The sequence below is a fragment of the Dipodascopsis tothii genome (genome assembly GCF_038497935.1).
Source record: "Dipodascopsis tothii strain CBS 759.85 unplaced genomic scaffold V1510scaffold_5, whole genome shotgun sequence".
NCBI lineage: Eukaryota > Fungi > Ascomycota > Lipomycetes > Lipomycetales > Lipomycetaceae > Neoaidaea > Neoaidaea tothii.
Genome location: NW_027117989.1, coordinates 284221 through 309960, shown reverse-complemented (window position 1 = coordinate 309960; position 25740 = coordinate 284221). Strand labels below are relative to the sequence as shown.

Here is a 25740-nt window from a genome sequence, read left to right as displayed (position 1 = left end):
GCATAACCCTAAGACAGTCACAGAATTGACATTCCTGCTACCACTTAGTGGAACAAAGTCTAATTTTGCTGCTGGACTAGTACTAGTGAACGCAGAATCGACACACAAAATTTGTCTGGATCGCGCTATACGCTGGTATTTCACTATTTGCACTGCTTTATTCATCCAGCATTATTTTTTCAGCAACAATAATTTAGCAACAAGTAAGTAAAGACCCTGTCGTTACGGGCCCGGACAACGTCAACTACGATCGAGAAGGACTTGACGGGCTTGGATCGACTGTGAACGAGTCAGAAAAATGAATTCTAACGACGATAGTGGGTGCCTACAAGTACATTGAGGAGCTGCAGCGCAAGAAGCAGTCGGATGTCCTCCGCTTCCTTCTCAGAGTCCGCTGCTGGGAGTACCGTCAGCTGAACGTCATCCACCGGGCGTCGCGTCCTTCGCGCCCCGACAAGGCTCGTCGTCTCGGCTACAAGGCCAAGCAGGGATTCGTCATCTACCGCATCCGTGTTCGCCGTGGTGGTCGCAAGAAACCCGTGTCGAAGGGTGCCACCTACGGTAAGCCCACCAACATGGGTGTGAACCAGCTCAAGTACCAGCGCTCGCTCCGCACCACCGCCGAGGAGCGTGTCGGTCGCCGCTGCGCCAACCTCCGTGTCCTGAACTCGTACTGGGTTAACCAGGACTCGTCGTACAAGTACTTCGAGGTCATCCTTGTCGACCCCCAGCACAACGCTATCCGCAGAGACGCTCGCTACAACTGGATCGCCAACCCCGTCCACAAGCACCGCGAGTCGCGTGGTCTTACCGCTGCTGGCAAGGCCTCGCGTGGTATCAAGAAGGGACACGGATACCACAAGACTTCTGCTGGCCGGAGAAAGACCTGGAAGAAGCACAACACTCTGTCGCTGTGGAGATACCGTTAAACGATTCGCCTCCGCGGTCGTGGGTAAATTCATTCAGGATTTGTGCTATAACTTCTTCTCTAAAAGCTTTTGTCTGTAGTCGAATAAAATTTACACATGTATTTCACTACTAAAAACTCCGAGAATACTCGGTCCACTTCCGTCTCGTAGCTGAGCGCCAGAGACTCAGTCGGTATGGCTGTACAATTGACAGTTGAGTAGACGCTGAACAGCAGCTCTTGGTAGAAGAATGTTATGTAAGATGTTTTGTATTTTACATAAGGCACACCGACGGTTCGTTACGCGACCAGCGAATTTATGCGATAATGTAGATTGTGGTTAGGATACATGCAAATTGTCTAGCTCTCGTCCATCTCGTCGTCCTCGTCGTCCTCGTCGGCCTTGGCAAGCTTCTCAGCCTCCTCGACAAGGTTCTTGGGGACGAACTCGTGCAGACCCTTGGTCTCAGATGTGCTGACCCACGACATCTCCAGCTCGTAGTCCTTGTCTTTCGAATCCTCGTGCGCGATGTGGATGATCTTGGCAGCCTCCTTCACAGCCTCGCGGCAGGTGATGTTGGGCAGATCAAGCTTCTCGAGCTCAGACTTGGCAGCCTGGCGACCCTTGCCGGTGGCCGTGCCCCGGTAGCCCTGAGATGTTAGCGCTAGCTGTACACAGTCGTTGGGAGTGCGGCGCGGCCTTCCAGTGACGTGGAGGTCACCGCTGGCGGTGGACCGTCACTTGCGCCCCCGCACACCCACTCCGCAATTGTGAAGCCTTACCCAGTATGCGCCAGAGGGCTCGATGTTGAAAAGGTGAGGACCGTACTCATCCACGCCGCCGACAATTGCCGAGATTCCGAACGGGCGAACAGAGTTGTAAAGAGTGTAGGCCTGGACGAACTGGCCCAGCCGGTCGACAAGCGAGGACACGGGGATGGGCATCTTGTACTGCGAGCGCCAGGTGCGGGCCTCGTCACGACCACGGTTGACGAAGTGGCGTCCATCCGGGGCAAGTCCAGAATAGGCCTGCTGGTCAGGGCCTGTGCCAGCGATGGCTGATACGTACCACACCGACGTGCCGGTCGATCGTCTGGATCTTGCGGTTGGCGCCAGGCACGAGCAGCTTCGACGAGACCAGCTTCTCGACAGCGAAAACCACACCATCGGCGCACTTGATGGCGACACACGTGCCATCGGCCTCGACGGCCTTCACGGCGTACTCGACCTGGAAGTTGCGGCCATCTGATCGTTAGGACACTGGCCGGTTTCTCCGCGCAGCCACGACGCGGCGGGCGCAGCCACAGCACACGTACCAGGACTGAAGACACTGTTCGAGAGATCGTAGCCGGTTCCGATGGAAGTCTGGGCGTCAGCGATCGTGTCGGCGCGATGCGCGCAGGCATACCATGATGAACGTCGGTCTATGGGTGATGGATGGTCAGAGAAGCTGCGAGCGGTGATGGAGTGGCCAGTATCCACGTGACTTGTCGCGGCGTCACGTGAATCAGCTGATATCACGTGTGAGCGTACACACAAGCCGAGACGGCACGTGATATCCAAAGATCAGGTCAACGTCATGTATTTCTATGTACCGGCAACAGCCGTCGCGCAAGCGGTGCAAGCACGTCTACGTCTCAAGACAGAATGTCCGGCGAATCATTGCACCAGGCCCCATCCGGGTCCACGAAGGGCTCACCTTAGCCGCGCAAAACGCGTCAGATGGCCTGCTGCACCCAAGATCCCCCGTTCCGTTCTCCATTCAACCATTTAATTCACATACATCCTGGACATTCGCCTAGAAGGGTACGTCTCGTAGGAATGAGATTATTACTGCAGAGCAGCGATTGAATGTGAATTTAGCGTTAAGTGAAGAAAAAAAAACTTCACCAGGCGGGCGCCGGGAGGCTTTTATAGAAGCGCTGTGCAGAGTTTGTGCAGTTGTGCCCTACGTCAAGCTGCTCGTGAAGGTTGGGGGCCCAACCGTCTCCCAATCGGGCCTAACCGCCGCTGTCCGGCGATTTTCAGTAGTCGGCGCCCAAAAAAAAAGACAGCAGAAAGGATTTTCCTCATCTAGCCGGGCATTATCGACAATGAAAACCGCAATTCTCTCCGTTTACGACAAGACTGGGCTCTTGGACCTGGCTAAGGGCCTTGTCAAGAACGACATCCGCCTGCTGGCGTCCGGCGGCACCGCCCGCATGGTGCGCGAGGCAGGATTTCCGGTCGAGTAAGTGCGGCACAGGCGAAGATTTTTTTAAGTTCGCCGATAAAGATAATCAAGACCAAGGAGCTGACAGAGGCAGGGACGTGAGCGCGATCACGCATGCGCCCGAGATGCTCTCGGGCCGCGTCAAGACGCTGCACCCGGCCGTGCACGCCGGTATTCTGGCGCGGGACATCGAGTCGGATGAGCATGATCTGGCCGAGCAGGGCATCGAGAAGGTTGACTACGTCGTGTGCAACCTGTACCCGTTCAAGGAGACCATCTCGAAGGTCAATGTGACCATCGACGAGGCCGTGGAGGAGATCGACATCGGTGGCGTGACGCTGCTTCGTGCGGCGGCCAAGAACCACGCCCGTGTGACGATCCTCTCGGACCCGACCGACTACCCGTCGTTCCTCGAGCAGCTCGAGGCCGGCGAGATCACGAGCGAGGCGCGCAACTCGTATGCGCTCAAGGCGTTCGAGCACACGGCCGAGTACGACGCGGCCATCGCCGACTTCTTCCGCAAGAAGTACTCCGAGTCGAAGGCGCAGCTGACGCTGCGCTACGGTGCCAACCCGCACCAGAAGCCCGCGCAGGCGTTCGTCAAGAACGGCGAGCTGCCGTTCAAGGTCCTGTGCGGCTCGCCTGGCTACATCAACCTGCTCGACGCCCTCAACTCGTGGCCGCTGGTCAAGGAGCTCTCGATGTCGCTGTCGGTCCCGGCCGCGGCGTCGTTCAAGCACGTCTCGCCGGCGGGCGCGGCCATCGGCCTGCCGCTGTCGGACGTCGAGAAGAAGATCTACTTCGTCGACGACATCGCCGAGGCCGACATGACGCCGCTGGCCGCCGCGTACGCCCGTGCGCGCGGCGCCGACCGCATGTCGTCGTTCGGCGACTGGATCGCGCTCTCGGACGTGGTTGACAAGACCACTGCCAAGATCATCTCGCGCGAAGTTTCGGACGGCGTGATTGCCCCCGGCTACTCGCCCGAGGCGCTCGAGATCCTGACCAAGAAGAAGGGCGGCAAGTACTGCGTGCTCGAGATGGACCCGTCGTACACGCCCGAGACCGTCGAGACCCGCCAGGTCTACGGCGTGTCCATGTCCCAGCGCCGCAACGACGTGTTCATCTCGTCGGGCTCGTTCAAGGACATCGTGTCCAAGAACAAGAACCTGCCCGAGTCGGCTGTGACGGACCTGATCGTGGCGACGATCGCGCTCAAGTACACGCAGTCCAACTCGGTCGCGTACGCCAAGAACGGCATGCTTGTCGGCCTCGGTGCCGGCCAGCAGTCGCGCATCCACTGCACACGTCTGGCCGGCGACAAGGCCGACAACTGGTGGCTGCGCCAGCACCCGCGCGTGCTCGCGTTCAAGTGGGCCAAGGGCACCAAGCGTCCTGACAAGAGCAACGCGATCGACCTCTTTGTGTCGGGCCAGGTCCCGACCGACGAGCCGGAGAAGTCCGAGTACGAGGCCAAGTTCGCCGAGGGCTCCGTGCCCGAGCCGCTGACGGCCGAGGAGCGCAAGGAGTGGCTGTCGCAGCTGACCGGAGTTGCGCTCTCGTCGGACGCGTTCTTCCCGTTCCCGGACAACGTGTACCGCGCGGCCAAGTCGGGCGTCAAGTACATTGCCGCCGCCTCGGGCTCGGTCCAGGACGAGGCTGTGTTCGCGGCAGCCGACTCGAAGGACATCGTCTACGTTGAGAACCACGTCCGCCTGTTCCACCACTAGGAGCCGGCCATGTGCGGATCCGTGTATGCTATGATACGAACAAAATACGAATAATCGAATGATATTTACTAGTTGTCCGTGGCCTTGTGCCGCCGAAAGAGTCCCAGGACGCGCCGTCGCCGCACGCCAGTGTCCGTACGGCTCTGCTGGCTGGTCCGGCTGACGCTGGCGGGCGTTGCCGGCGAGACCGCGCCAGAACGGTCCGAGCCTCCGCTGGACGCCGTCAGGCTAGCCATGCTGAGCGCGCTGGCAGGCCGCGGCAGCTCCGCAAGACGCGGCCACCCGCCAGGCGGGCCGGCGGCCAAAGAGGCCGCCGTTGCCGGCCGCAGAGCCGCTGGTCCCGGCTGCGGAGCCGAGATCGAGCGCCGCCCGGCCGCGTCCGGCATACGCACCGGCGGCGCGTCGTGCACAGACGCGGAGCGCGGGCGCGCCGGCAGAGGCGCGGCCTGCGGGCGCAGACTCCACGCCGAGCGGTAGGCGTGCAGGCTTGGCGGCGGAACGGCCGGGGACGCAGACGGCGATGCCGGCACGAGAAAGTAGCGGTTGCCGGCGTCGTCGGCAACGACGGCCGTCGCCGGCCGGTACTCGTAGTCGGCAAAGGCCGGGCTGTATTGTACATGCGACGGGCCCGGGCCGGCGGCCGCCGGCACGGGCTCGTCGGCCACACCCCCCTGTCCCCAGCGGCCGGCGACCGCGTGGCTAGGCCCCTCCAGAGGCCACACCAACACGGCCGGCGGCCGCGCGGCTGCCGCCCGTCAGACGGTCTCCTCCGAGAACGCCGACTCGATGGGCTTGTCGAGCAGCGACGCGTGGCCGACGATGGTGACGCACGCCGCGCCGAGCAGCCACAGGATGGTCGAGAAGGGCGAGGCGATGATGCCCAGGGGCACGCCGATCACGAGCAGACCGACGTAGAGCTGCGACGTCGTCAGCCGCGTGAAGCCGAGGTCGAGATCGTTGCCCCTGAGCAGCGAGATGCCGTACAGGCCGCCAGTGACAAACACCAGCACAAACAGCAGCAGCAGGTTCGTGACCAGCGCGTACACCAAGAGCATGGCGAAGATGAGCACGTAGTTGGCCGAGAAATACGCCAGGTTGTACGTCACCCGCCGCTGGACCTCGCCCATGTTACGCGGCTTGGACACGCGCTTGAGGTCGAAAAACTCATTCAGCGGCCGGATCGTGCCGACGCGCGCCTGGAGCAGCGACGAGTCGGTCTGGACGGTCAGCACGCACGCCCGCGGCCAGCGGAGACGCCGGCAGAGCGCCGGGCGCCAGAGACAGCCGGTGAGACACGTACCTTGAACCGTTCGACAAAGTTTGCAACCTGCCATTGTGAGCGTCTGAGACGACGGAGCGGTCTGGGACCGCCACCACACGTACCTGCACGTTCTGGAATCTGATCGGTCCGCTCATTGTGATGGCTAGGTCTATCAAACAAAAATTTGTGCGAGCGTGCAGCTTTAACAAAAAATACGGAAAAAGGGATCCGCCGCAGGGTGCTGCTTTTTGGCGTTGCACGCCAGATGCGCCTGCCCCCTAATTAGGCAAGGCCAGCCTGGCTGCACCGCAGAATGTGGCGCAGCAGCGGTGGGCCGCAGGCCACGCAGCAGAGGCACGCCGGCAATGCCGGCGAGACGCGGGCAGAGAGGCCACAGCGGACGCGGCGGCGGGACCGCTGCCGCCGCGGACAGGCCAGAAGCCGGCGCATTGGACGGGCGTGGGCGTGCGCGGCGCGCGGCCGCTTGATAGCTGTGGCTGGGTGCAGCGGCTGTGTGGCGCGCAGCGTGTTTGATAGCTGTCGCGCGTGCCGGCGGCAGTAGCTGCGCACGGTGCTGTGGCTGCGCGGGCGGTGCGGCGGTGCCGCGCGGCGGCTGTATTTGGATGCGGCTGCTCACGTGACGTGCGGCGTGCGGCGTGCGGCGCAAACGGCGGCTAAACGCGCGGCCGAGCGTGCAGTAGTGGGCGCCACCCGCGCCACAGTGCCACGCGCAGCCACACGTGCACACAGGCACCGCCGCGGCCGCCCCAGCCGCGAACAGCCGCGTGTCCAGGAGCACGCCGCGATCACGCAGCGGATCAGCAGCTCACGTGGCGGTGCGGGGAACCGTGGCGGTGCAGGGTTGCAGGTTTGCAGTTCCTTATTTGCATCGCATCGCTGGCAGTGGCGTCGTAGTTAGTCGCCCTCTGCGACACCGACACTGCCGGAGCCACGGCAAGATGGCCAAGTACTACGTTCTGGACAAGCGGTTTGTGGCTGGGGAGCCGGAACCCAAGGACCTGGAACCGGTCGAGCCCCTGAGTGGACCGTGCGGGACCCGCCGGCGCTGGCTCCTGACAGCGCTCCTCGTCGCCGCCGCGCTCGTCGTCGCCGGCACACTCGCCGCGGTCGCCAGCCAGCACGCCGGCGAGTCGCAGCAGGCTGCGCTGCAGCAGGCCGCCGCCGCGGACGACGCGGACGAGCGGCTGCAGGCGGAGGTGCTCAACTCGACCGCGGCCGAGGCCGAAGTCGCTTACGCTGCGTTCAACGTGCTGGCGGCCGAGGACCAGTTCCGGACCAGCAGTCTGCTCGGCAACCTCTACGACCTGGTGCGGCCGCGGTCGGTGGCCACGCCGGTGGACACGGCCGTGTTTGCGAGCCTGCAGCAGCTGGCGCTGGTGAACGCGGCCAGCTACTGCGTGCCCACGCCGGGCATTTCCAACCCGTTCGAGTGCGAGAGCGTGTGCGGGTTCCTGCCGACGTTCGAGCTGGTGACAACGTTCACCGCGGACGGGCTGTCGACGTCGTGTTCAGGCTATATCGCGCTGGACCACGACGCGACCGCGCCGCGCATCCTGGTCGTCTTCCGCGGCTCGCACTCGATCGCGGACGCGCTGGCGGACATCGACCTGGTGCAGACGTCGTACGTGGCCGCGGCGACGGCGTCTGACGTCGGCGGCGTCGGCTGCGCCGGCTGCGTCGTGCACGAGGGCTTCTACAAGTCCTACATGGAGGCGAGCCCGGTCGTGCTCGAGACGGTGGCCAACCTGACGGCGGCGTACCCCGACTACACGCTCGTGTCCACGGGCCACTCGCTCGGCGGCGCGGTGGCCGTGCTCTTTGGTGTGGACGCGCACGGCCGCGGGTGGGCGCCGCAGGTGGTCACGTTTGGCGAGCCGCGCGTCGGCAACGGCGCGTTCGCCGACTACGTCGACGCGACGTTCGCCGGCGGGGTCCTGCAGCGCGTCACGCACCTGCACGACCCCGTCCCCCGCGTGCCGGTCGGGCTCGGCTACCGGCACCACGGCGGCGAGCTCTACATCACCAAGGGCCCGCTCGAGCCGGGCGCCAGCGACATCGTCGTCTGTGACGGCCAGGAGTCGGCCGCGTGCTCGGCCGGCGAGGGCGTCATCCGCGTGCTCGAGGTCCTGCGGGCGCATCTCGAGTACTTTGTCACGCTCGGGTTCTGCTCAGCGCTGCTGGCATAAGTATATTCTCAATACATTCGGTCATCGGGTGACGCAGTGGCCGCGCGTGCGCGTGCGCAGGCGGCCGTTCCAGGCCGCCGGCGGCGGCGCGGCCAGGCCGGCCTTCTCGTCGTCGGCGGCGGGGCGCCCGCGGCGGTCGGCGACGCACACGCACGGGTCCTCGGACAGCACGGCGCCGACGGCGGCCGCCGGCGGCCGCTGCAGGCCGCCGTCGGCCTCGTATGCGGCGGCCGCGTCCGGCGGCGGCGCGTGCACGCGCCGCAGGTAGAGCGAGTATCCTAGGATCGCCGACATGAACCAGTACACGGCGTTGACGAGCGCGAGCCAGAGCGCGATCTGCTCTTTCTAGACGGTTACCACCGCACAAGTCGGCCGGACAAAGAGCTTACTGTGCAGTACCGGTTCCGGCGGCACCCCGCCGGGATGCGCACGCCGCCGATGGCGACGTTGACGACGTACGCGCCCATGAAGAGCACGTCCGCGGGCCACGTCCGCGACGGCTGCGCCTGCGGGACGAGGTAGTGTGCCGAGAAGAGCGCCGACAGCAGCGCCAGCACCAGCGACAGGCCCTTGCGCATGGTCGACTGCGGCCGGTACAGCATGTCGCCGCCGCCGTCCTGCGGCACGGCCATGTCGTGCGCGTAGATGGCCACGATCGTGAGCCCGCCGGCGGCCGCCAGCGCGCGAAAGGGAAACGTCCGCCGGTAGACGGCCTCGGAGAAGTTCTGCGGGGGGGCGCCCATGGCGCACGGCGCGAGCGATGGTGCCTGGATCGACGAGTCCGGATCTGCTCCGGCGTCCGTGTCAGGGCTACGGTGCTCGAGAGCCGCCGGCGCCTGCCGTCTTGGGACGCCCCGGGCCGCTTCTACGGCCGCCGGGCCGATTAGCGCGGCCCTAGAACCGTCCGGCGCGTGCGCGCGCTACAGCGCGCGTGCGCCGCTGCGCGGGCCTGGGACTAGCTGCTCGCCTGCGCGCGACTGGGCCCGACAGAGATAGGCCGGAATGCTAATGCGCGAACGTGGCGCGAGTTTCGGAGGAGGGCGAGAGCCGAGGCGCGCGTGGTTTAGGGTCACAGATGACGAAATATTGCACGCTTGCGGTGCCAACCGTCGCGCGTCTGGGCTCCCGCGTCGCCGCGCCACCGCTAGCCGTATCGTCGTCGGCCATGTCCGGCTCGACGCACAGCCTAACACCAATCGCTATCGCGTAGGCCTGATACGGCAGCGCCGGGGCCGTGCAGCGCCGGCGGTCCCAACCGGGCAGGGGCGCCGGCCGGCTTCCTTGGACACGCCGGCGGCGCGCCCTGGCACCGGCGGTGCCTGCCGCGTCTGGGACCTGCGGCGGTGGCACCGGCGGCAGCGCGGCGGCGTTACCCCGCCGGCACGTACGCCGCAGGCACGGGCATGACCGCGTGGCTTGCGGAGCAGGTGGCTGGTGTGGCGCTGCCGGTGGCGCGGGGCGGCTTGCAGCCGCCGTCAGCCGCCGGCCGTGGCTTGGCGTGGCTTGTCCCCCGCTCTGACTCAGCCTGACGGGCGCCACCCGCCGGCGGTGACGGCTAGTCGCCGCACTCGGCATAGCGCCGCCGGCCGGGCCTCGCGATAGCAGCCTCCGGGGCACGGTCGCTCGCGCGCTTGGCGCCGGCGGCCGGGCCAGGCGGGAGCTATCGCAAGGTTTGACGTCGGCAACCTTAGATAACAACTGGCTACAAAAGGCGAGGAACCGCACCCAGACAGCCGACTCTCATCTGTCACATCAACATGCCTTCAGCCCAGCCTACTCTGTCGGTGACGCCGCTGCCGGACGCGCCCTTCGGCGCGGTGATCACGCTGCCTGCGGACGAGCAGGACCCCGCGTTCCTGTCCGAGGCCAACTTCAAGAAGCTGTACGACGCCGTCCACGAGCACCTGGTGGTCGTGATTCCCGGCCAGAAGGACATTGCGCCGCAGTCGCAGTACCTGCTGACCAAGCGGTTCGACCCGACGTGCGAGGGCGCGTACGGGCACTCGAAGGAGTTCCGCCACGAGAAGTCGGTGCTCCGCCGGGACGGCCACTCGACGCCGGCACAGCCGCAGGTCCAGATCCTGGGCCAGGGCCGCCACGACGGGCACGCCGGCGTGGCGGACCTCGAGCTGCGCCACCCGACGCACATGTCGTTCCACCACGCGCCGCTGTCGGACGAGGACATGGCCAAGGGCTACACGCGCTTCTACCGCTGGCACATCGACTCGGCCCTGTACGAGCTGGCGCCGCCGGTGGCGACGACGCTGCTGGGCATCGAGTGCCCGGGCGCGGCCACGTCGAGCCAGACCATCCGCTACGAGGACACGGGCGAGGAGCTCTCGACGGCGCAGGCCGCGACCGCGTTCGCGTCCGGCGCGGCCGGCTTCGAGCGCCTGTCGCCCGAGGAGAAGGAGTTCGCGCTCAACACGACCGTGGTGTACGCGCCGCACCCCTACATCTTCATCTCGCCGGCGAAAGCCACGTCCGACGGCCTGACCATGGTCTCCGAGGGCAAGGAGCTGCCGCTCGACGAGCTGCCCGAGTGGGAGGACTCCAAGGTCAAGCGCCTGCCGCTGGTCTGGACCAACCCCGTCACCGGCAAGCACCACCTGCAGGCCCACGGCTGCTGCGTGTGGAAGCTCGAGACGCCCGAGGGCACGTACGAGCTCGAGAAGGCCCGCGAGACCCTGCACAAGCTCATGCGGCCCAACATCGGCCCGTCGTCGATCTACTGCCACAACTGGGAGGAGGGCGACCTTGTCATCTTCTACAACCGCGGCGTGTGGCACTCGGTCACCGGCCAGTTCGGTCCCGACGGCTCGCGGCTCATGCACCAGTGCAACATTGCGTCGGGCCGCGACCCTGTCTGCGTCAAGTAAGCCGAAAAAAACGTCTAGTTTTTTTTTTTGAGCCTCTGCGTCCTTTTTTTTGAGTTTGGTACGATTGTCTGGAGTTTTCATCTGTCGGTTCTTTCACGATCCCTTGGGTCTGGCGTTGGTTTCGACGGTAATACATGTCTTGACCGTTATGCAGTGTGACGTCGCTGGTGACGCACGAACGTAGGCCGGCCGGCACGGCCACTGGAGACGTAGCACAGCCACTGGAGTGGCGCGGCGCGATCCGCCGCGCCGGGTCGCACCGCCGCGCAGGGTCGCACCGCCGCGCACCGCCACACACTGCCGGCACAGCCACACGTACCGCCACTCCCATCAGCCCGCGCCGCCGAAAAATTTCTCTCATCCACGATGCCGACCGAACTCGAGGAGGTACGTCCGCCGCCGGCCCCGCTGACCCCAGCTCGTGGACTTCCTGCACGCGCCGCAGGCGCAGATCCGCAACATCGCGCTCGAGCACCTCGTCGGGTACTCGACCGGCGACCAGAAGGCGATCTTCTTGCGCAACGATGCCCGTCCCATCAAGGACCTCAAGCTGATCGCGCGCGAAAAGAACCCGGAGCTGGCCAAATATGCGCTCTCGATTCTCGTCAACATGGCCGAGTACGTGCGCATCCGCGGCATGATGGCCAGCGACAAGTCGTTTCTCGAGTTCGTCACGAGCACGATCGCCAAGCCGAACGAGCCCAACGCGGACCTGCTGTGCATTCTGCTGGCCAACATCGCCAAGGACAACGCGATCGCGACGATCTTCCAGATCCAGCAAGAGGCCAACAAGAACGACGAGATCCAGTCGAGCAAGGTGCTCGACCAGCTCATGGACTGCTTCGTCAAGGGCTCGGACAAGTCTCTTAACAAGCACGCGTCCTTCGACTACCTGGCGTTTGCGTTCGCCGACATCTCGCGGCTGGTCGAGGGCCGGCGCTACTTCACGTCCGAGCAGGCCTACGACGGCGCGATTCCGCTGACCAAGATCATGGTCTTCACCGAGCACAAGAACCAGATCCGGCGGGCCGGCGCGGCCTCGGTCATCAAGAACTCGCTGTTTGAGGTCCCGGTGCACATGCGGCTGCTGGACCGGTCCACGGTCAACCTGCTGCCGTACATCCTGCTGCCGCTCGCCGGCCCCGAGGAGCTCAAGGAGGACGAGATGCTCGAGCTGCCAGACGAGCTGCAGCTGCTGCCGCCCGACAAGGAGCGCGAGCCCGACCACGAGATCCTGGCGATCCACCTCGAGAGCCTGATCCTGCTGACGACGTCGCGCGAGGGCCGCGACTTCCTGCGCGACACGGGCGTCTACCCGCTCATCCGTGAGCTGCATCTGGCCGTCGACAACGACGCCGTCCAGGAGACCGCCGAGCGGCTCGTCCAGGTCATCATGGGCGATGAGGCCGACGTCAAGCCGGCCAACCAGCGCCTGCAGCTGCTGCCGGCCGAGGAGGAGGAGGAGACCGCTCTGGTCGCGCTGTAGACAAAAGTTTAGATGTATTTTGGAGAATGGAACTATCGACCTTACTGGCCGCCGCCGCCGCCGCCGCCGAGAAGCAGCACGAGCAGCACGCCGACGATGAAGATCCAGTACTTCTGGACGAAGGACTGCTCGGGCTGGGGTCAGCGCGTCCGCCGCGAGACTTACCTTCGGCGCCGGCTTGTCCGGCGTGATGGGCGCCTGCAGCACCGGCTGCGCGCCTTTGCTGGCGCCGACGACGACCACCGACCGCTGCGCCTGGCTGGCGGGAACGTACTCGTAGTCAATGTGCCACACCTTGCCCTCAGGCGAGAGCAGCAGCCGGTAGACCTCGTTGGCCGCGCTGCTGGCAGGAACGTGCTGCCGTTAGCCATCGTCGCGCGCTGACTTACGTCCGTCAGCGTCTGGCCGTTGATCGTGAGCAGGCCATCCGCGGAGACGGCCGGCGCGTCGCTCGGCGGCGTCTGTACCCGGCCGGTCTTGGCCAACGGGTCGAAGGCAATGGTCACGTCTGGAGCGGCCACGGAGCCGTCCAGCTTGCGCAGCTCAATTTTCGCCGTGCTCGAGCCGCCGGCAGCCGGCCGCGGCTCTGCCACCGGCAGTTGGGCCAGCACGAGCTGGACCAGCAGCGCGAGGACGAGGATGAACGCGCGCATTGTCGATGGATGGAGAGGACAGAGCCTAAGTACAGTTTTGACGAGATGTGGTTGCCGGCACGTGAGTGGTGAGCCACATGGAGGCGTCGCGGTGCGGCGGCGCGTCGCGCCGCACCACATGCGGCGCAGACTGCACCGGGGATCTCCCTGGCGGGCAGTGACGTTACACCAGAGAGTGCGAGCCGCATACGATGCGGCTCACGCGCAGGGCAGCCACGGTGCAGCAGAGACCGAGCCGCACATAGCGCGCCATGTCCGCGGCCACCCGTCCTTCCCGGAGTCGCAAGCTCCCATCGCAACCGCCCGCCCCCGCGCCACGTTCTTTCTGATGGTGTATTTACAGTCGCGGCGCGCAGCGCGCGCTCATATCGTACAGACTAGTCCTCCTCCTCGGACGCATACGCGTCCTCGTCCTTCTTGCTCTGCTCCTCCTTGTGATGGCGCTCGAGGTACCGCACCTCAAAGCCATTCGACCGGTCGACGCCGTCCCACCGATAGCCGGGCGCGATGTTGTACCGGTTCGGCGGAAAGTGGCCGTGGAACAGCTTGAGTCCGGTCGTGCTCTTCTTCTCCTCCTTCTTCTTGGACAAGAACGCCGCCGCCGGATCCTCCCAGTGCTCCTCCTCCTTTTGGCGCGCGTTGAGCTCCTTGTCGTCGGCGTACATGCTGAACGACTTGGCCGCGATCTCGCGCTCGTGCTCTTCGGCCTCGCGCTTCTGGATCTCCTGGACCAGGCCCTTGTTGAGCTCCTTCTCCTTCTCGGCAGCCAGGCGCTTGCGCTCGGCCTCCTGCTCCTGCTCGCGCTGCAGCCGCGCCCGGTAGACGTTGATGTCGATCCGGCGGCCGGACGCGTCACGGTAGACGGTCTCGGCATCGCGGCCCGACGCCGCCGACTTCTCCATGTCGGCGAACTCCTTGGCCATCTTGCGCTCGTGCGCGTCCCGCACCTCGTCGGCTGTCTTGAGGCCGCCGAGCTTCGGCGCAGGCTCGGTCGCCTTGGCCGCCGGCTCGTCTTCGTCCGGCTGCACGACCAGCTGCTCGTCGTCGCTCGGCTCACCCTGCGCCGGCGCCGGCGTCGCCTCCTCGCCGCCCAGCCGGCGCCAGCCCGCGCTTGCGCGCTTGCGCTCCTCCACCACAGAGCCCACTGCCGTCAGCGTGCCCGCACACACACGTACCTGTGACCGGCGCTTCTTCGCCGAACTCGACGTCGTCGTCGTCGGCGCGGGCGCCGCCCGCGCCCCACGCGCCAAAGTCGCCGTCGTCGTCCTTGATCAGCACAGCGTCCTCGGTCAGGACCGTGCCCTTGCGCTGTGTCTTGGACGCGCGCGCGACCTTGTCCTTGCGCTTGCGCTTCTTGCCCTTGTCGTCATCGGGCGTGAGGTATTTCTTGGCCAGGTAGTCGAGACGCGACATGGTGCCGCCGGTGCACAGAGAGGACCTCGGTCTGTCTTTTGCGTCCTCGCGCGGCCAGATCAGTCGCTGTCGCCGGAGATATCGGCCAGAGAGTGCAGGTGCGGTCGGCCGTGAGGACGCTGGGGGCGGCGGATAAAACGCACGCACAAGTGGCGCGCACCGTGAGATTTACCACCCCAAGCCACCCGCCGTGTGTGGCGTTCTGCGCGCCGACTTTGCACCACCGCGCCGACCGCCGCACCGTCCGCACCGCATCCGACCGGCACCGGCTCACAGACCACGACCCGCAGGGAGCGCAGGTAAGTGCTGCGCAGCACGCGCTGACCGCAGACGAGATGACGAGCCCTTTCAACACGTCAAACGTGCTTCGGCCGTCCAAGTCCAGCCATCACAGATCGGCAACGCCGTCGGGGTCGGTCAAGCGCGAGCCCGTGGAGCGGCCGTCGGCGCCGGCGTCGCGCTCGCAGACGCCGAGCGTGCACTACACGGACTACCGGCTGCGGTCGTGCTCGGAGGAGGAGCTCCAGGGCGTGCACCACCACATCATGAAGTTCCACAGCCGGCAGACGGTGGACCCGATCGGCGGGTTCCAGCACCCGATCTCGATGCAGCGCAAGGACCCGCGGTCGCTGCGGTACCACCAGGACGGCGCAGACGGCGACGTGGCCATGGACGACGAGGACTCCAAGGACCGGATCAAGGACGAGCTGGACATGGCGGACCATTCCAAGATCGCGCCGGACTCGGTCGCAAACCCAAACAACAACCCGGCGCGGGTGCGCAAGCGGTTCCAGAAGAAGACGCGGCAGGTGTACACCGGCCACGAGGAGGAGCGCAAGCTGCGGTACGAGGAGAACTACCCGTGGATTCTCGAGGACTTCGAGGGCAAAAACACGTGGGTGTCCAACTACGAGGCCGCGCAGTCGGACTCGTACGTGCTCTTTGTGTTTGACGAGGACGGCTTCAAGATGGTGCCGGCGGAGAAGTGGTACAAGTTCACGCAGCGCAACAAGTACGCGACGCTGTCGCTGGAGGAGGCCGAGGCGACGGTAGGTGGCGGCGCGGACGCGCTGACGGCAGCTCGCCCAGAAGAACAAGGTGCCGCGGTGGCTGATGAAGCACATCAACCCGGACGTCGGCGACACGACGCTGCCGCCGCCCAAGAAGCGGCTGCGCACCGTCGACGGCGACCGCCGGCCGGTCAAGAAGGAGGAGGACGACGGCGACGAGCTCGACTTTGACGAGGAGTTCGCCGACGACGAGGAGGCCCCGATCATGGAGGGCCCGGAGGAGGAGAACCGCGAGGTCGAGGTACGTTTGCGGCGGGCGCCGCTGACGCCAGCAACGCATGAAGCGCCAGATGCGCACCAACAACGTCGCCGACGAGGCCAACGAGGTCGCGCTCGAGGAGGAGAACGACGACGACCGCAAGATCGGCAAGGAGGGCCGGAAGCTCAAAAAGTACCTGACGTCGCTCGAAAACAACGCGGTGTACGACTCGGACAACGAGGAGAACCCGTACGCGTCCGACGACGACGACGACAACTCTGTGTTTGGGGAAGAGCGCACGGGCTCGCCCGAGAAGGCCAAAGACGAGGTCAAGCGCGAGACGGCCTAGCGCGCGTAACAATAAAGCTGCCTCCTGCGCCGCACGTCGTGCGGCTCACGCGGGGTGCCATGCACCCCGCTGGTCCGTGCGTCCGCGTGACTCACCGGCCCTGCGGCTGCCCGCCCGTCCGGCCATTGTACCGACTGCGTGGCGTAGCCGTACACCGCACACGGCGCCCGCCCGGCGCCACGCCGGCCTGCGCGCCCGCGCGGGCTACGCGGCCATGTGACGCCGCGGGCAGTCGCCGACGAAAATATGTAGGGAAGTCCCGCCGGGCCATACCGCGACGCAAACGCGACGGCGTGTGCCGCTTGTGCCACAACCGCGCGCCGCTGTCCCACTTGCGTACCGGTTGTCCCAGCAACCCCGTCCGCGTCGGGGCTCCCGCGGCGTTCAGATCGCCGGCACCTCGCTTACCTATGCGGTATATTGCTCGCCTGCGGTTGGCTCTTCAGGACCGCCCAGCGCGAGATCAATTCTCTCCGCGGCCTGACTCACACGGGCAGATCGCGGCGGCTGTCACGCCGCGGCCGTAGTTTAAAGCCCGCGCGGTCGCCCGCTGGCCGGCATCCACAATGATTTCTGCCTACCGAACATGCTCTCCTCTAAGCTGCACCGGCTCGCGCGCCGGTGCATTTGCGCTCGTCCACAGCCGGCGGCTGCTGTCGACGTCCGTCCGCACGCACGCCGCCCAGCTCGGCACCGAGATGCCCGTCATCCACAAGGACGCCAAGGAGAATCTCGAGTCCACTGCCAGCGGCCGTAAGCGCAACAACTCGCTGCTCGAGCCAGAGCCGCTCGACTTCACCGAGGCCGCCTGGCCGCACCCGATCTACACACGCGACCAGATGAAGCTCGTCCAGGTCGCCCACCGCAAGCCCGAGGGCGTCTCGGACCGGATCGCGCTGGCGGCGATCCGGTTCATGCGGTCCGCGTTCGACGTGGCCACCGGCTACAGGCACCCTAAGCCCGGCCGCGAGGGCGATCCGGCGTTCCAGATGACTGGCGAGCGCTGGCTCACGCGGTTTGTGTTTCTCGAGAGCATAGCGGGCGTTCCCGGCATGGTCGCGGGCATGCTGCGGCACCTGCACTCGCTGCGCGCGCTCCGACGCGACCGCGCCTGGATCGAGACCCTGCTCGAGGAGGCGTCCAACGAGCGCATGCACCTGCTCACGTTCCTCAAGCTGACCAAGCCGGGCGTGTTTATGCGGCTCATGCTGCTCGCCGGCCAGGGCGTGTTCTTCAACATGTTCTTCGTCGCCTACCTGCTGTCGCCGCGGACTTGCCACCGATTTGTGGGCTACCTCGAGGAGGAGGCCATCATCACGTACAAACGCTGCATCCGAGACATGGACGAGGGCCGCCTGACCGACTTCAACGACCTCGAGGTGCCCGACATCGCCATGCGGTACTGGAAGATGGACGCCGACGCAAACATGCACGATCTCATCAGCTACATCTGCGCCGACGAGGCCAAGCACCGCGAGGTCAACCACACTCTGGCCAACCTCGACCAGACCAAGGACCGCAACCCGTTTGCGCTCTACATCGACAATGGCAAGCCGCAGCCGACGAAGGGGCTCAAGAATCTGCGCGGCACTGGCTGGGAGCGCGATGAAATTGCCAACTGAGCTTCATTGAACTGCATTGTACCATAGCCAACTCTCCTACCGACGGATCTTGAACGAACCATCGCCGGCGACCGCCGGCACGTAGTCGTAGTCGACCGAGGCGACCGAGCTGTGCGTGGGGCCGACTGCGGTCAGCCAGGGAGCGGACAGACATACCCAGAAGGAGCTCTTCCAGTCGCCGCACGTCAGCGCGCGCGCCCTGCACCTCGCCGACAACTGTGCCGTCGCCTGCCGTCAGCACAATTCGGACGTCGACGTACTCGCGTTCATGACCCAACCGGAGAGGCCGCCGAGGGCAGCAACTTGTTTCTGGACTCAGCAGTGCCGTCACAGCACCTACCTCCACGTAACGCCGGTAGCCGACGCCCTGGACCTGGAGTCAGCGCAGTCAGCCGGTACGTACCCTGCCGTGCACGGTGAATCTGGCCCGGACCGTCTGTTCGGTGTCTGCGTAGGTCGCCATGACGGTGTGACGGGGTTGGGACTACGTCATCTATTAGGGTCTACCAAACACGCCGACGGTACGCCGCACGAGCCGCACGGCTCGCATGCTGGCGAGCCGCACGAGCCGCACGAGCCGCACGAGCCGCACGAGCGCGCAGTCGACGTCTCAAAACGCGTCTATTGCTATGTACACTGCGCCTACTTCTTCTGGCGGGCATCCATCTCGCCCGGCTTGAGGATCTTGACCGCGTTCTTGGAAAACACGTACGAGAGGCCGCTCAGCACGGTCGTCGTCGCCACGGTGTATCTGCGTCAGCAGCGTCTTGCGGCCACTTACTCAAGGCCAGTCATGCCCGTACGGAAGGCGCTCGCCATCGCCGGCTCCATGTATGTCAGGGCCACAGGCTCGACCACGCAGAGCGCGACCAGGCCCATCTGCAGCACCGTGTTGTACTTGGAGATCGTCGTCGGATGCACCTCGGCTGACGGCAGGCTAAAGTCCCAGTACCGCTTGAAGGTTTTGGGCGGCGGCAGCGAAATGTAGCGGTAGTAGATGGCGGAGATACCCAGCAGGATGTCACGGCCGAGGATAATGACGGCCAGCCAGACTGCGGTCAGCACATCCTCAGACCTACTTACTCGGAAGGCCGCCCGTGTATGCCAGACAGCCGGTCAGGGTGACCATGAGGAACTTGTCGGCCATGGGGTCGATCACGCTACCGACGACGCTCTGCAGATTCCATTTGCGCGCGATGTACCCATCGACTGCGTCGGTCACGGCTGCGTACATGAACAGACCCAGACTCCACGTGTAGTCCTGGTGGAGAAGCAGGTAGGCAATCACGGGCGTCACAGCCAGCCGGCTGGCCGTCAGAATATTGGGGACCGTGTAGATGTCTTCACGGAACGACGACGGCAGCTTGGCGGAATTAGCGGCCGCGGCAGCCGTGTGCGCGCCGGTCTTGGCCTGATCGGACGCCCGATCGGACGCCTGTCTGGCGGCCTGGTCGGCGGCCTGGGCGGTGGCCTGGGCAGCGGCCTGGGCGGCGGCCTGTTTGGCGAGGGCCTCGGTCTTGTCGGTCGCGAAGGTGCGCACGAGTCGCAGGGGCCGGAAACCGCTGGCCATGCTGCGCACGACACTCAATTGCTGCGCCCGGCATCCACCGGCCACGGCCGCGCCCGCTGGCGCCAGGTCAAGCGTCAGAGTGCGCGCCCGTTCGGCGCGAGCGCCGGGGTGGGCGGACAAAGGGCCGCCGAACAGGGTGGCCACGACCGGCCGGCAGGCGGCCGCACTGACTGCGCGCCAGCCGCGTCCCGCGAGCTGCAAAGCCATTTGATGTTCGAGTGTCCTGCTGTAGCGGCGAGCGTGGAGGTGAGCGCGGACGATCCGGCGGGCTGATCTGGCCGAATTTGCGCGGTGGTGTTACCCGGCCGCTGACCGCGGCGCGCGGTCGCGCCGCACGCTGTGCGGCTCGGAGGCAGTCTACCGTCATTCTATTGATATCTAGCGCGGGATGTGGCCCGCAAAGTTGTCGCGCCGGTAGTCCAGGTGGACAAACGCGCGCTCGACAATCGGAAGCGTCTCGATGGCGTACTGCAGCGCCTCGCCGATGTCGTGGCCATCGCGCAGGGTCATCTTGTCGTCGATGATGATGTCGACCTCGACGTTGATCCGGTCGCCCGCGTAGTACGCGTTCAGGCCCGACACGTAGCGCACGGTCTCGGCAAAACGGGTGCAGAGGTAGAGCACGACCTGGTGGTCGATCGAGTCGCACTGTGCACCCGTCAGGTGGCGGACGTGTTCGAGCGACGTCGACGCCCAGGACACAATGACGTAGACGGCCAGGAAGATGGCGCCCAGCGCGTCGAACCACCAGAGGTGGCCGTAGTGGGCCACGATCGGGAACAGGATCGAGAACGAGTTGAATATGACGTCGGTCATCGCGTCCTGGGCCAGCGCCTGCACCGAGCTCGACCGCACCGAGCGGCACCACAGGTACGCTCCCAGCTTGGATAGCACCGTCAGCAGCATGATGACCAGCGACGGCACGCCGACGTCGACCTCCTCCGCGCCGTGCAGCAGCCGCTGGAAGGCTTCTATCAGGACCTGGATGAACGAGACGATCATGATGATCGAGAACACGAGCACACCGATCGGCTCGAGTCGCGAGCGGCCAACGGGATCTGGGGTCAGCGCGGCCACACGGCTCCTTACAGGCATACAGCAAGCGCCAGTTGCGCGACTGCACGAATCTGGGGTCAGCGCGGCGGCGGCGGTACGTACGCAGCGGTCGTCCAGATGATCGCTGTCGACAGAAAGTCGAGTGCCGAGTCGACGAGCGACGCCACAACGGACAGCGAGTTGGACAGCAGCGTCACGGCGGCCTTGGCCAGCAGCAGGACCACGTTCAGTCCAAAGTTGAGCAGGATCGCAAACCGCACCTCAGCGTGGCTCTCGCTGGTATCGTGTCCGAGCAGCGGCAGGCCCTCCTCCTCGACGTTGGCCGGCACGTCCTGGCGCTGGCGGCGGGTGACCTCGTCCGAGTACGTCTGCAGCAGCGCCTCCGGGATCTTCGAGTCTAGCAGCCGGTCGATCTCGCGGTAACGTTCGATCAGCTCGTTCTGGGGTCAGCGCGTCCGCACGTCCACGCACCTGCTTCTCGTAGAACTCGCGCAGCGGCTTCGACATCTTGCAGAGGTCGTCCTCCACCACAATCTTGGCCGCCCAGTCGGTCGTCGGTCGGCTGGTGCCGATCAGGTGCTGTGGCCGCAGCTCCTGCAGGTTGTTCATCCGCAGCAGCGAGTCCAGCCGCTCGAGCTTGCTCGGCGGCGGACCGAACGAGAACAGGTCGGGCCCGTCGCTGCTGCTGGGCTCGCCGAGGCCGACCAGCCCGACCAGCGACGCCCGCCGCGAGCGCGGCGACGACGACAGCTGGATGTACTGCGGCTCGGAGCTCAGGCTTCTCCTGAATAACGGCGACGACATCGTGGTCTCCGGTCTGGCGCGTTCGTGCGCTCTGGTACGGAACGGGGAGGCTGCACGCGCAAACGGGGCGTCTGGCACGGGCGATCTGGCTGACGAAGCGCTGGTGCCGGCTTATAAACGTCGGCGCCGGAGCCAGGCTCGATGGGATGCGCTGGGTCATCGCACAGCCACCGCGGTGCGGTGCATTCAGGGCGTAAGCGCCGCGCCACGTCGCGTTTGTGTCATCTGATTACAGGCTGCCAAATGTCGCCTCGTCGAATCCGGCGCCGCCACTTGCGCCGCAAGCCACAGCCGCCGGTGCCGGCGCCGCCGGGCTGGGTCTAGGAACCAACGGGCCGGTCCTGGTGGGCGCAAAATGGGCGCAGCCCGCACTGCCGCAATGACGCACCGGCGATCCGCGAACCCCTTAAACCCGCTGTCTCCGAGCCAGGTGGCCAGGCACCGACGCGCGCCAGGCTAGCCCAGTACGTAGTTGTGATCAGATTCTATTATGCAATGTCTGCAATTACAAATGCTATTCAGATACTCGTAATATTCCCTTCCTTGACCAGATGAACAAGTATGCATTCCCTTGAAATCGATAAAACACAAAATTAAGAACGTAAATTCCCAGATTCAAAATGCCATAAAACAGGTGTGAAACTATATACACGAAGTGAAGTCATGAGATGAACGCAGGCTGGTGCCGTCAAAATGGGTCAGACGTCCATTCTTGGAACATGCGGTAGCTGGAAGCCAGAATGCTAGTTAGCCCGAGGGCGTGTGCTGGATGTTGCGGATCGTGCCGGCCTGCACGGTCGACATGTCCGAGATGGTGCGGTAGTACATGTTCTCGAAGGGCAAGTGACGAACGGTAGGATACTCGAATTGCTGGCGGCCACCGGAGATGAGGGCGCGAACCGGAATGGCGGGCGAATAGGCCGACTTAGGCACGGGACCGAGCATTGGGGTCGGCAGGAAGATGCCCTGCTTGGGCACGGCTCGGTACTGCGGGAAAGTCGGTGGTGAGGGCCGGTAGAGGGGAGCATATGCAGGCCGGGACGCGGCCGCATAAGTGCCGGCGTAGACAGAGTAGTTCTGGGGCGAGAGAGTGCTGGACGACGGCACGTAGGACGACGCGGACGCAGGCGGAAGCGGCGCCGCCAGCGGCGCAGAGAGCGGCAGCGAGACCGGCGCCGCCGCTAGGCCGTAGCCCGGCAGCGACGCACGCGAGATCGGTGTCTTGATGACGCGGTCGTCCAGCAGCTGCTTTTTGGCTGCCGGCGCGGTGGCAAAGTCGAGCGAGCGCTTGCGCGAGACCTCGGGCATGCACACCGGCGGCGGCAGCAAGATGGCCGACGAGTCGAGCACGGGTGAGCTCATCGGGTTGACTGCGTACGACGGCTGGCGCGAGGGCACTGTTCCAATCACCGGCAGGTGTCCCGGGTAGAACGCCGGCCGCGTCGGCGACTCGACAGCCATGCTCTGGCCGACCGGTGAGGTCGGCGTCGAAAGCGACAGGAACGACGACTGCTCACGCACACGCAGAAACATGCGCAGCTGGTTGATCCAGTCTGTCCACTGCGACGGCGACACAAACAGGCTGTACTTGATGTGTGTCAGGAACTCGAGCTCCATGACGCAGATCTCGCCCACGGGCAGCTTGGTGACCTCCGACCACGTCTTGTTGGTGTATGTGTTGTCGTCCAGGAACTTGTTGCCGAGCATCAGGCCGACCGTAAACACACGGAACTCGCTTCCGGGGTTACCGATGACCTGCGAGTTCATCATCTTGAGCCGGTACATGTACAGCAGGGCCAGACAAACGACGGCGTGCGACAGCTGGGTCTGCATGAGAATGTCCTCGACAAACTCGCGGAACTCGGCCGACGGAATCGACGTCGGGCAGAGCGGCACCGACAGCGAGTTGTGCGTGCTGCACCGCTTCAGTAACGCCGAGCTGTTGAACCAGAAGAAGCACGACAGGTTGGCAGCCATGAGCGCAAAATCCGACTCGAGCTCCTTCGACATGCGTGGCGACTTGACCGTCTTGGTCCCGACGGACGGGCCCGCCATGGCCGTGCTCTCGAGGAGCTCAAAAAGGACCGTGTCCGTGTTGCGCAGGAATGACGACACCGGCGACTTGACCGGCGAAGCCATGGGCGCAAAGTCGCGCGTCGCTAGCGGCGGCGCTGCATGCGACGGCTTGGCCAACGGCGCCGGCGAGACGTAGGGGTGCCAAAACGCCGGGCCGAGCGGCCCGGCACCGGTCGACAGCGGCGTGATCGGCGCCGCCGACGACGCCGCAGATGCAACCGGTCCCGCCACAGCCGAAGCGGCCGCGTACGCGTCCGTCGGCGGCAGCAGCGTCGACAACGGGTACTTGCCCGCCGGCATGCCCGGCCGGTGCACCGGATGCGGTAGCGGGTGTTGCTGGTGCTTTAGGTTATTGCGGTAGTACTTCTGCAGAGGAGCGGCCACCGGCGAACCCGCGGGCAGGCCCGGCGGTAGCACGCCCGGCGCCGGCGGCGCCAGGCCCGGCAGCGGCGGCACAGGCATGGTCGAGACCACGCGCGGAGCGTAGTAGGCCGCGTCCGGCGACGTCGAGAGCTCCGGCGGCGGTGTCGGAAACGCAGGCGGGTACGGCATCATGGCGGGGTCCGCGGGCCCATGAGCGAGGCGCGGCGGCGACAGCGACGACAGAGGCGAGATCGAGGGTGAGAGTGCAAACGAATTGCACACGCCCGGGCGGGCAGCTCGGCCAGCGCAGGCGGCGCACGGGCAGTCGGCCGGGTCGAGGTCCGGCGGCAGGAAGAGACTGGCGGTGTCAGGATACCGGGCCATAGGACGGCAGCGCAAAGGGCAGGCAGTGCCAGGTGTGAGCGCCGGGGGTGCAGAGCCAGGCCGGAGGGGAAGCGGGAATATATATCGACAGCCGACGGCCGCCAGGCCCCAGCCGGCGCGAGCAGGGCCGATGGCGATGGAGCAGCTCGTGGTAGCGTTTTGGATTTAGATCTCCGGTCGTGCTCACAGGCCACGGCCACGCACATCGCCGGCGCCCACCGCGCCAGCGCCCGCGGCTGCCTATTCGGGCCGTCGCTGTTTATCGTGGCCGCGGCTACGCTGGCAGGTATTGCGTCCGCAACTGTTACCCCGACACCTGCGCCTTCTAGCTCGAGTTACTATAATTACGGTCTTCAGGCTATATCTAGCACTGTGCCCGACCGACCCAGGGGACGATTTAGACCGAAATGGCCCAAATCAAATCAAACACACCAGTAGACTACATTAGCACGCCCGCGGCGGCGCCGGCCGCTTGCTGCGAGGCTGCGCGCGCCTGCGCGCGCCTGCGCGAGCCAGCGCCGGCGCCGCCGCGGCCAGCCGCCAGCGTCACCATGGCTGTCTAGGGCACTTTAGCTTTTGCCGTAGGTTGCGTATACTTTTCTTGGTGTCTTGGGTGCCTCGTTTTGGACGCGGCTTGGGCTGTTTTGGTCTTGACTGTCCGCAGGCCTGGACATCGGCCAGGCTCGGAGCGGTAGGGCGGCCACGACGACGGCATCGCGGCCAGGGCCGCGGCCACGGCGACCACCCCTCACTCCGGCGGCTGCTACGAGGCTCCGGCGCAGGCGCAGCGGACCGCAGCTGGCCGCTCTCGCCGGAGGCCCCTGCCGGTGCCGGTACGGTTCGGCCGCGGAGGCAGGCCGTCGGCGGGAGGGGTTGCAGCTAAGATTGTCAAGGGCGATGATCTCAGAAGCTAAAAACGAAAATTTGAATTTAAGGTGATTCGGATACCAATTGGGACTTACGGCGGGCGTCGTCTACGAACGGCGAATAGACTTTATGTTCATCCAGGCGGCCGCAGCCGGCGCGGCCGGGATCGCCGCGGCCGACGGCGGGCGCAGCCGGCCCCGCCGCGCGCGACACACTGCGGGCAGGCAGACGCTAGCGAGCGCAGAGAGCGCTGGCGACAGGGCGAAACGAAGGACTGCGCACGGATTGGGCGGTAGTGCAGGCGCCACGCAACGAGCCGCAGGAGCGCGGCGGCCGCAAAGCGTATGCGGGTGGTACCCGGGCGACGGGCGCCGTGGGCGGGCGCTAGAGGGGTACGGCGGGATACGGGGCGATGCAGGGCCTGGTGGGCGGGGCTGCAGGTACCTGTGGGTACCGGCGGGCTGCGTGGTACCACGCCCGCCGACGTTCCAGCGCGCGGGTACCCCGGTCGATAGCAGGCCCGGCGCGCTAAGACGGCCGCGCAAGATTAATCACTGCGCAGAGAAATAGGATTCGGCGGCGGCATAGCAGCAAGTCTAATGGTAATCACCTACGGACTCTCGTGTTGCGGC

General features: G+C 65.4%; 16 protein-coding genes across 16 annotated transcripts; 7 read left to right on the top strand and 9 right to left on the bottom strand.

Moving 5' to 3' along the window:
* Positions 1 to 102: 102 nt before the first annotated feature.
* Positions 103 to 1042, top strand: V1510DRAFT_390429 (60S ribosomal protein eL15). The gene is made up of 2 exons (XM_066931752.1): positions 103 to 203; positions 319 to 1042. Coding segments are annotated over exons 1-2 (612 nt in total). The 5' UTR covers positions 103 to 202; the 3' UTR covers positions 930 to 1042.
* On the bottom strand, positions 952 to 2355 carry V1510DRAFT_412156 (nucleophile aminohydrolase). The gene is made up of 5 exons (XM_066933025.1): positions 2316 to 2355; positions 2224 to 2272; positions 1977 to 2152; positions 1691 to 1936; positions 952 to 1558 (listed from the first exon to the last, which is right to left on the bottom strand). Exons 1-5 carry the CDS (start codon positions 2316 to 2318, stop codon positions 1268 to 1270), a joined length of 765 nt encoding a protein of 254 aa, XP_066790756.1. The 5' UTR covers positions 2319 to 2355; the 3' UTR covers positions 952 to 1267.
* Positions 2356 to 2963: 608 nt separating this feature from the next.
* On the top strand, positions 2964 to 4922 carry V1510DRAFT_412151 (cytidine deaminase-like protein). Its single transcript, XM_066933024.1, has 2 exons — positions 2964 to 3137; positions 3214 to 4922. The coding sequence occupies exons 1-2, from the start codon at positions 3001 to 3003 to the stop codon at positions 4847 to 4849; spliced, it is 1773 nt and encodes a 590-aa protein (XP_066790755.1). The 5' UTR covers positions 2964 to 3000; the 3' UTR covers positions 4850 to 4922.
* Positions 4923 to 5350: 428 nt separating this feature from the next.
* On the bottom strand, positions 5351 to 6294 carry V1510DRAFT_291925 (putative prenylated rab). The gene is made up of 3 exons (XM_066930671.1): positions 6233 to 6294; positions 6150 to 6176; positions 5351 to 6066 (listed from the first exon to the last, which is right to left on the bottom strand). Exons 1-3 carry the CDS (start codon positions 6263 to 6265, stop codon positions 5605 to 5607), a joined length of 522 nt encoding a protein of 173 aa, XP_066790754.1. The 5' UTR covers positions 6266 to 6294; the 3' UTR covers positions 5351 to 5604.
* A 608-nt stretch (positions 6295 to 6902) lies between these two features.
* Positions 6903 to 8474, top strand: V1510DRAFT_412142 (lipase precursor). Its single transcript, XM_066933023.1, has 2 exons — positions 6903 to 7219; positions 7352 to 8474. Exons 1-2 carry the CDS (start codon positions 7070 to 7072, stop codon positions 8315 to 8317), a joined length of 1116 nt encoding a protein of 371 aa, XP_066790753.1. The 5' UTR covers positions 6903 to 7069; the 3' UTR covers positions 8318 to 8474.
* Positions 8339 to 9060, bottom strand: V1510DRAFT_401490 (uncharacterized protein; the record flags this gene model as incomplete). Its single annotated transcript, XM_066932030.1, has 2 exons — positions 8339 to 8662; positions 8707 to 9060. 2 exons carry the CDS (start codon positions 9058 to 9060, stop codon positions 8339 to 8341), a joined length of 678 nt encoding a protein of 225 aa, XP_066790752.1.
* Positions 9061 to 10061: 1001 nt separating this feature from the next.
* V1510DRAFT_412138 (uncharacterized protein) lies at positions 10062 to 11345 on the top strand. Its single transcript, XM_066933022.1, has one exon. It carries the CDS (start codon positions 10075 to 10077, stop codon positions 11194 to 11196), a length of 1122 nt encoding a protein of 373 aa, XP_066790751.1. The 5' UTR covers positions 10062 to 10074; the 3' UTR covers positions 11197 to 11345.
* Positions 11346 to 11573: 228 nt separating this feature from the next.
* Positions 11574 to 12726, top strand: V1510DRAFT_412137 (uncharacterized protein). The gene has a single exon (XM_066933021.1). It carries the CDS (start codon positions 11807 to 11809, stop codon positions 12680 to 12682), a length of 876 nt encoding a protein of 291 aa, XP_066790750.1. The 5' UTR covers positions 11574 to 11806; the 3' UTR covers positions 12683 to 12726.
* V1510DRAFT_428634 (uncharacterized protein) lies at positions 12678 to 13341 on the bottom strand. Its single transcript, XM_066935278.1, has 3 exons — positions 13072 to 13341; positions 12848 to 13039; positions 12678 to 12816 (listed from the first exon to the last, which is right to left on the bottom strand). The coding sequence occupies exons 1-3, from the start codon at positions 13333 to 13335 to the stop codon at positions 12724 to 12726; spliced, it is 549 nt and encodes a 182-aa protein (XP_066790749.1). The 5' UTR covers positions 13336 to 13341; the 3' UTR covers positions 12678 to 12723.
* Positions 13342 to 14910, bottom strand: V1510DRAFT_412135 (Pre-mRNA-splicing factor of RES complex-domain-containing protein). Its single transcript, XM_066933020.1, has 2 exons — positions 14511 to 14910; positions 13342 to 14479 (listed from the first exon to the last, which is right to left on the bottom strand). Exons 1-2 carry the CDS (start codon positions 14746 to 14748, stop codon positions 13713 to 13715), a joined length of 1005 nt encoding a protein of 334 aa, XP_066790748.1. The 5' UTR covers positions 14749 to 14910; the 3' UTR covers positions 13342 to 13712.
* An 18-nt stretch (positions 14911 to 14928) lies between these two features.
* Positions 14929 to 16412, top strand: V1510DRAFT_291741 (uncharacterized protein). Its single transcript, XM_066930670.1, has 4 exons — positions 14929 to 15047; positions 15079 to 15797; positions 15829 to 16059; positions 16091 to 16412. The coding sequence occupies exons 2-4, from the start codon at positions 15084 to 15086 to the stop codon at positions 16364 to 16366; spliced, it is 1221 nt and encodes a 406-aa protein (XP_066790747.1). The 5' UTR covers positions 14929 to 15047; positions 15079 to 15083; the 3' UTR covers positions 16367 to 16412.
* Positions 16413 to 17064: 652 nt separating this feature from the next.
* V1510DRAFT_361264 (alternative oxidase-domain-containing protein) lies at positions 17065 to 17988 on the top strand (the record flags this gene model as incomplete). The annotated part of the gene is made up of 1 exon (XM_066931053.1): positions 17065 to 17988. The coding sequence occupies one exon, from the start codon at positions 17065 to 17067 to the stop codon at positions 17986 to 17988; it is 924 nt and encodes a 307-aa protein (XP_066790746.1).
* Positions 17959 to 18458, bottom strand: V1510DRAFT_412131 (acylphosphatase). Its single transcript, XM_066933019.1, has 5 exons — positions 18392 to 18458; positions 18329 to 18361; positions 18249 to 18297; positions 18145 to 18216; positions 17959 to 18113 (listed from the first exon to the last, which is right to left on the bottom strand). Exons 1-5 carry the CDS (start codon positions 18449 to 18451, stop codon positions 18025 to 18027), a joined length of 303 nt encoding a protein of 100 aa, XP_066790745.1. The 5' UTR covers positions 18452 to 18458; the 3' UTR covers positions 17959 to 18024.
* Positions 18459 to 18590: 132 nt separating this feature from the next.
* Positions 18591 to 19826, bottom strand: V1510DRAFT_412127 (CDP-alcohol phosphatidyltransferase-domain-containing protein). Its single transcript, XM_066933018.1, has 3 exons — positions 19072 to 19826; positions 18770 to 19040; positions 18591 to 18739 (listed from the first exon to the last, which is right to left on the bottom strand). The coding sequence occupies exons 1-3, from the start codon at positions 19763 to 19765 to the stop codon at positions 18631 to 18633; spliced, it is 1074 nt and encodes a 357-aa protein (XP_066790744.1). The 5' UTR covers positions 19766 to 19826; the 3' UTR covers positions 18591 to 18630.
* On the bottom strand, positions 19827 to 21562 carry V1510DRAFT_412122 (cation efflux family-domain-containing protein). The gene is made up of 4 exons (XM_066933017.1): positions 21086 to 21562; positions 20717 to 21054; positions 20648 to 20685; positions 19827 to 20616 (listed from the first exon to the last, which is right to left on the bottom strand). Exons 1-4 carry the CDS (start codon positions 21416 to 21418, stop codon positions 19937 to 19939), a joined length of 1389 nt encoding a protein of 462 aa, XP_066790743.1. The 5' UTR covers positions 21419 to 21562; the 3' UTR covers positions 19827 to 19936.
* Positions 21563 to 21887: 325 nt separating this feature from the next.
* Positions 21888 to 24599, bottom strand: V1510DRAFT_412118 (uncharacterized protein). The gene has a single exon (XM_066933016.1). The coding sequence runs from the start codon at positions 24239 to 24241 to the stop codon at positions 22166 to 22168; it is 2076 nt and encodes a 691-aa protein (XP_066790742.1). The 5' UTR covers positions 24242 to 24599; the 3' UTR covers positions 21888 to 22165.
* Between the last annotated feature and the right edge of the window lie 1141 nt (positions 24600 to 25740).

What these genes read in the sequence shown, in the direction of transcription:
- V1510DRAFT_412156 (XM_066933025.1), bottom strand. An exon ending in GAACAGTGTCTTCAGTCCTG is followed by an intron (nt 2,153 to 2,223) that starts GTACGTGTGCTG and finishes CCTAACGATCAG; the next exon opens with ATGGCCGCAACTTCCAGGTC. An exon ending in TCGACCGGCACGTCGGTGTG is followed by an intron (nt 1,937 to 1,976) that starts GTACGTATCAGC and finishes CCTGACCAGCAG; the next exon opens with GCCTATTCTGGACTTGCCCC.
- V1510DRAFT_412151 (XM_066933024.1), top strand. Translation starts at nt 3,001, where the DNA reads ATGAAAACCGCAATTCTCTCCGTTTACGACAAGACTGGGCTCTTGGAC. An exon ending in GAGGCAGGATTTCCGGTCGA is followed by an intron (nt 3,138 to 3,213) that starts GTAAGTGCGGCA and finishes TGACAGAGGCAG; the next exon opens with GGACGTGAGCGCGATCACGC.
- V1510DRAFT_291925 (XM_066930671.1), bottom strand. Translation starts at nt 6,265, where the DNA reads ATGAGCGGACCGATCAGATTCCAGAACGTGCAG. An exon ending in TCAGATTCCAGAACGTGCAG is followed by an intron (nt 6,177 to 6,232) that starts GTACGTGTGGTG and finishes TCACAATGGCAG; the next exon opens with GTTGCAAACTTTGTCGAACG. An exon ending in ACTTTGTCGAACGGTTCAAG is followed by an intron (nt 6,067 to 6,149) that starts GTACGTGTCTCA and finishes CTGACCGTCCAG; the next exon opens with ACCGACTCGTCGCTGCTCCA.
- V1510DRAFT_412142 (XM_066933023.1), top strand. Translation starts at nt 7,070, where the DNA reads ATGGCCAAGTACTACGTTCTGGACAAGCGGTTTGTGGCTGGGGAGCCG. An exon ending in TCGCCGCCGCGCTCGTCGTC is followed by an intron (nt 7,220 to 7,351) that starts GCCGGCACACTC and finishes ACCGCGGCCGAG; the next exon opens with GCCGAAGTCGCTTACGCTGC.
- V1510DRAFT_412138 (XM_066933022.1), top strand. Translation starts at nt 10,075, where the DNA reads ATGCCTTCAGCCCAGCCTACTCTGTCGGTGACGCCGCTGCCGGACGCG.
- V1510DRAFT_412137 (XM_066933021.1), top strand. Translation starts at nt 11,807, where the DNA reads ATGGCCGAGTACGTGCGCATCCGCGGCATGATGGCCAGCGACAAGTCG.
- V1510DRAFT_428634 (XM_066935278.1), bottom strand. Translation starts at nt 13,335, where the DNA reads ATGCGCGCGTTCATCCTCGTCCTCGCGCTGCTGGTCCAGCTCGTGCTG. An exon ending in ACGGCCAGACGCTGACGGAC is followed by an intron (nt 13,040 to 13,071) that starts GTAAGTCAGCGC and finishes GGCTAACGGCAG; the next exon opens with CACGTTCCTGCCAGCAGCGC. An exon ending in CGGACAAGCCGGCGCCGAAG is followed by an intron (nt 12,817 to 12,847) that starts GTAAGTCTCGCG and finishes CGCTGACCCCAG; the next exon opens with CCCGAGCAGTCCTTCGTCCA.
- V1510DRAFT_412135 (XM_066933020.1), bottom strand. Translation starts at nt 14,748, where the DNA reads ATGTCGCGTCTCGACTACCTGGCCAAGAAATACCTCACGCCCGATGAC. An exon ending in CGAAGAAGCGCCGGTCACAG is followed by an intron (nt 14,480 to 14,510) that starts GTACGTGTGTGT and finishes CGCTGACGGCAG; the next exon opens with TGGGCTCTGTGGTGGAGGAG.
- V1510DRAFT_291741 (XM_066930670.1), top strand. Translation starts at nt 15,084, where the DNA reads ATGACGAGCCCTTTCAACACGTCAAACGTGCTTCGGCCGTCCAAGTCC. An exon ending in TGGAGGAGGCCGAGGCGACG is followed by an intron (nt 15,798 to 15,828) that starts GTAGGTGGCGGC and finishes CGCTGACGGCAG; the next exon opens with CTCGCCCAGAAGAACAAGGT. An exon ending in AGGAGAACCGCGAGGTCGAG is followed by an intron (nt 16,060 to 16,090) that starts GTACGTTTGCGG and finishes CGCTGACGCCAG; the next exon opens with CAACGCATGAAGCGCCAGAT.
- V1510DRAFT_412131 (XM_066933019.1), bottom strand. Translation starts at nt 18,451, where the DNA reads ATGGCGACCTACGCAGACACCGAACAGACGGTCCGGGCCAGATTCACC. An exon ending in GATTCACCGTGCACGGCAGG is followed by an intron (nt 18,362 to 18,391) that starts GTACGTACCGGC and finishes CGCTGACTCCAG; the next exon opens with GTCCAGGGCGTCGGCTACCG. An exon ending in CGGTTGGGTCATGAACGCGA is followed by an intron (nt 18,217 to 18,248) that starts GTACGTCGACGT and finishes TGCTGACGGCAG; the next exon opens with GCGACGGCACAGTTGTCGGC.
- V1510DRAFT_412127 (XM_066933018.1), bottom strand. Translation starts at nt 19,765, where the DNA reads ATGGCTTTGCAGCTCGCGGGACGCGGCTGGCGCGCAGTCAGTGCGGCC. An exon ending in ATACACGGGCGGCCTTCCGA is followed by an intron (nt 19,041 to 19,071) that starts GTAAGTAGGTCT and finishes TGCTGACCGCAG; the next exon opens with TCTGGCTGGCCGTCATTATC. An exon ending in ACGGGCATGACTGGCCTTGA is followed by an intron (nt 18,740 to 18,769) that starts GTAAGTGGCCGC and finishes CTGCTGACGCAG; the next exon opens with ATACACCGTGGCGACGACGA.
- V1510DRAFT_412122 (XM_066933017.1), bottom strand. Translation starts at nt 21,418, where the DNA reads ATGTCGTCGCCGTTATTCAGGAGAAGCCTGAGCTCCGAGCCGCAGTAC. An exon ending in GCGAGTTCTACGAGAAGCAG is followed by an intron (nt 21,055 to 21,085) that starts GTGCGTGGACGT and finishes CGCTGACCCCAG; the next exon opens with AACGAGCTGATCGAACGTTA. An exon ending in CTGGCGCTTGCTGTATGCCT is followed by an intron (nt 20,617 to 20,647) that starts GTAAGGAGCCGT and finishes CGCTGACCCCAG; the next exon opens with ATCCCGTTGGCCGCTCGCGA.
- V1510DRAFT_412118 (XM_066933016.1), bottom strand. Translation starts at nt 24,241, where the DNA reads ATGGCCCGGTATCCTGACACCGCCAGTCTCTTCCTGCCGCCGGACCTC.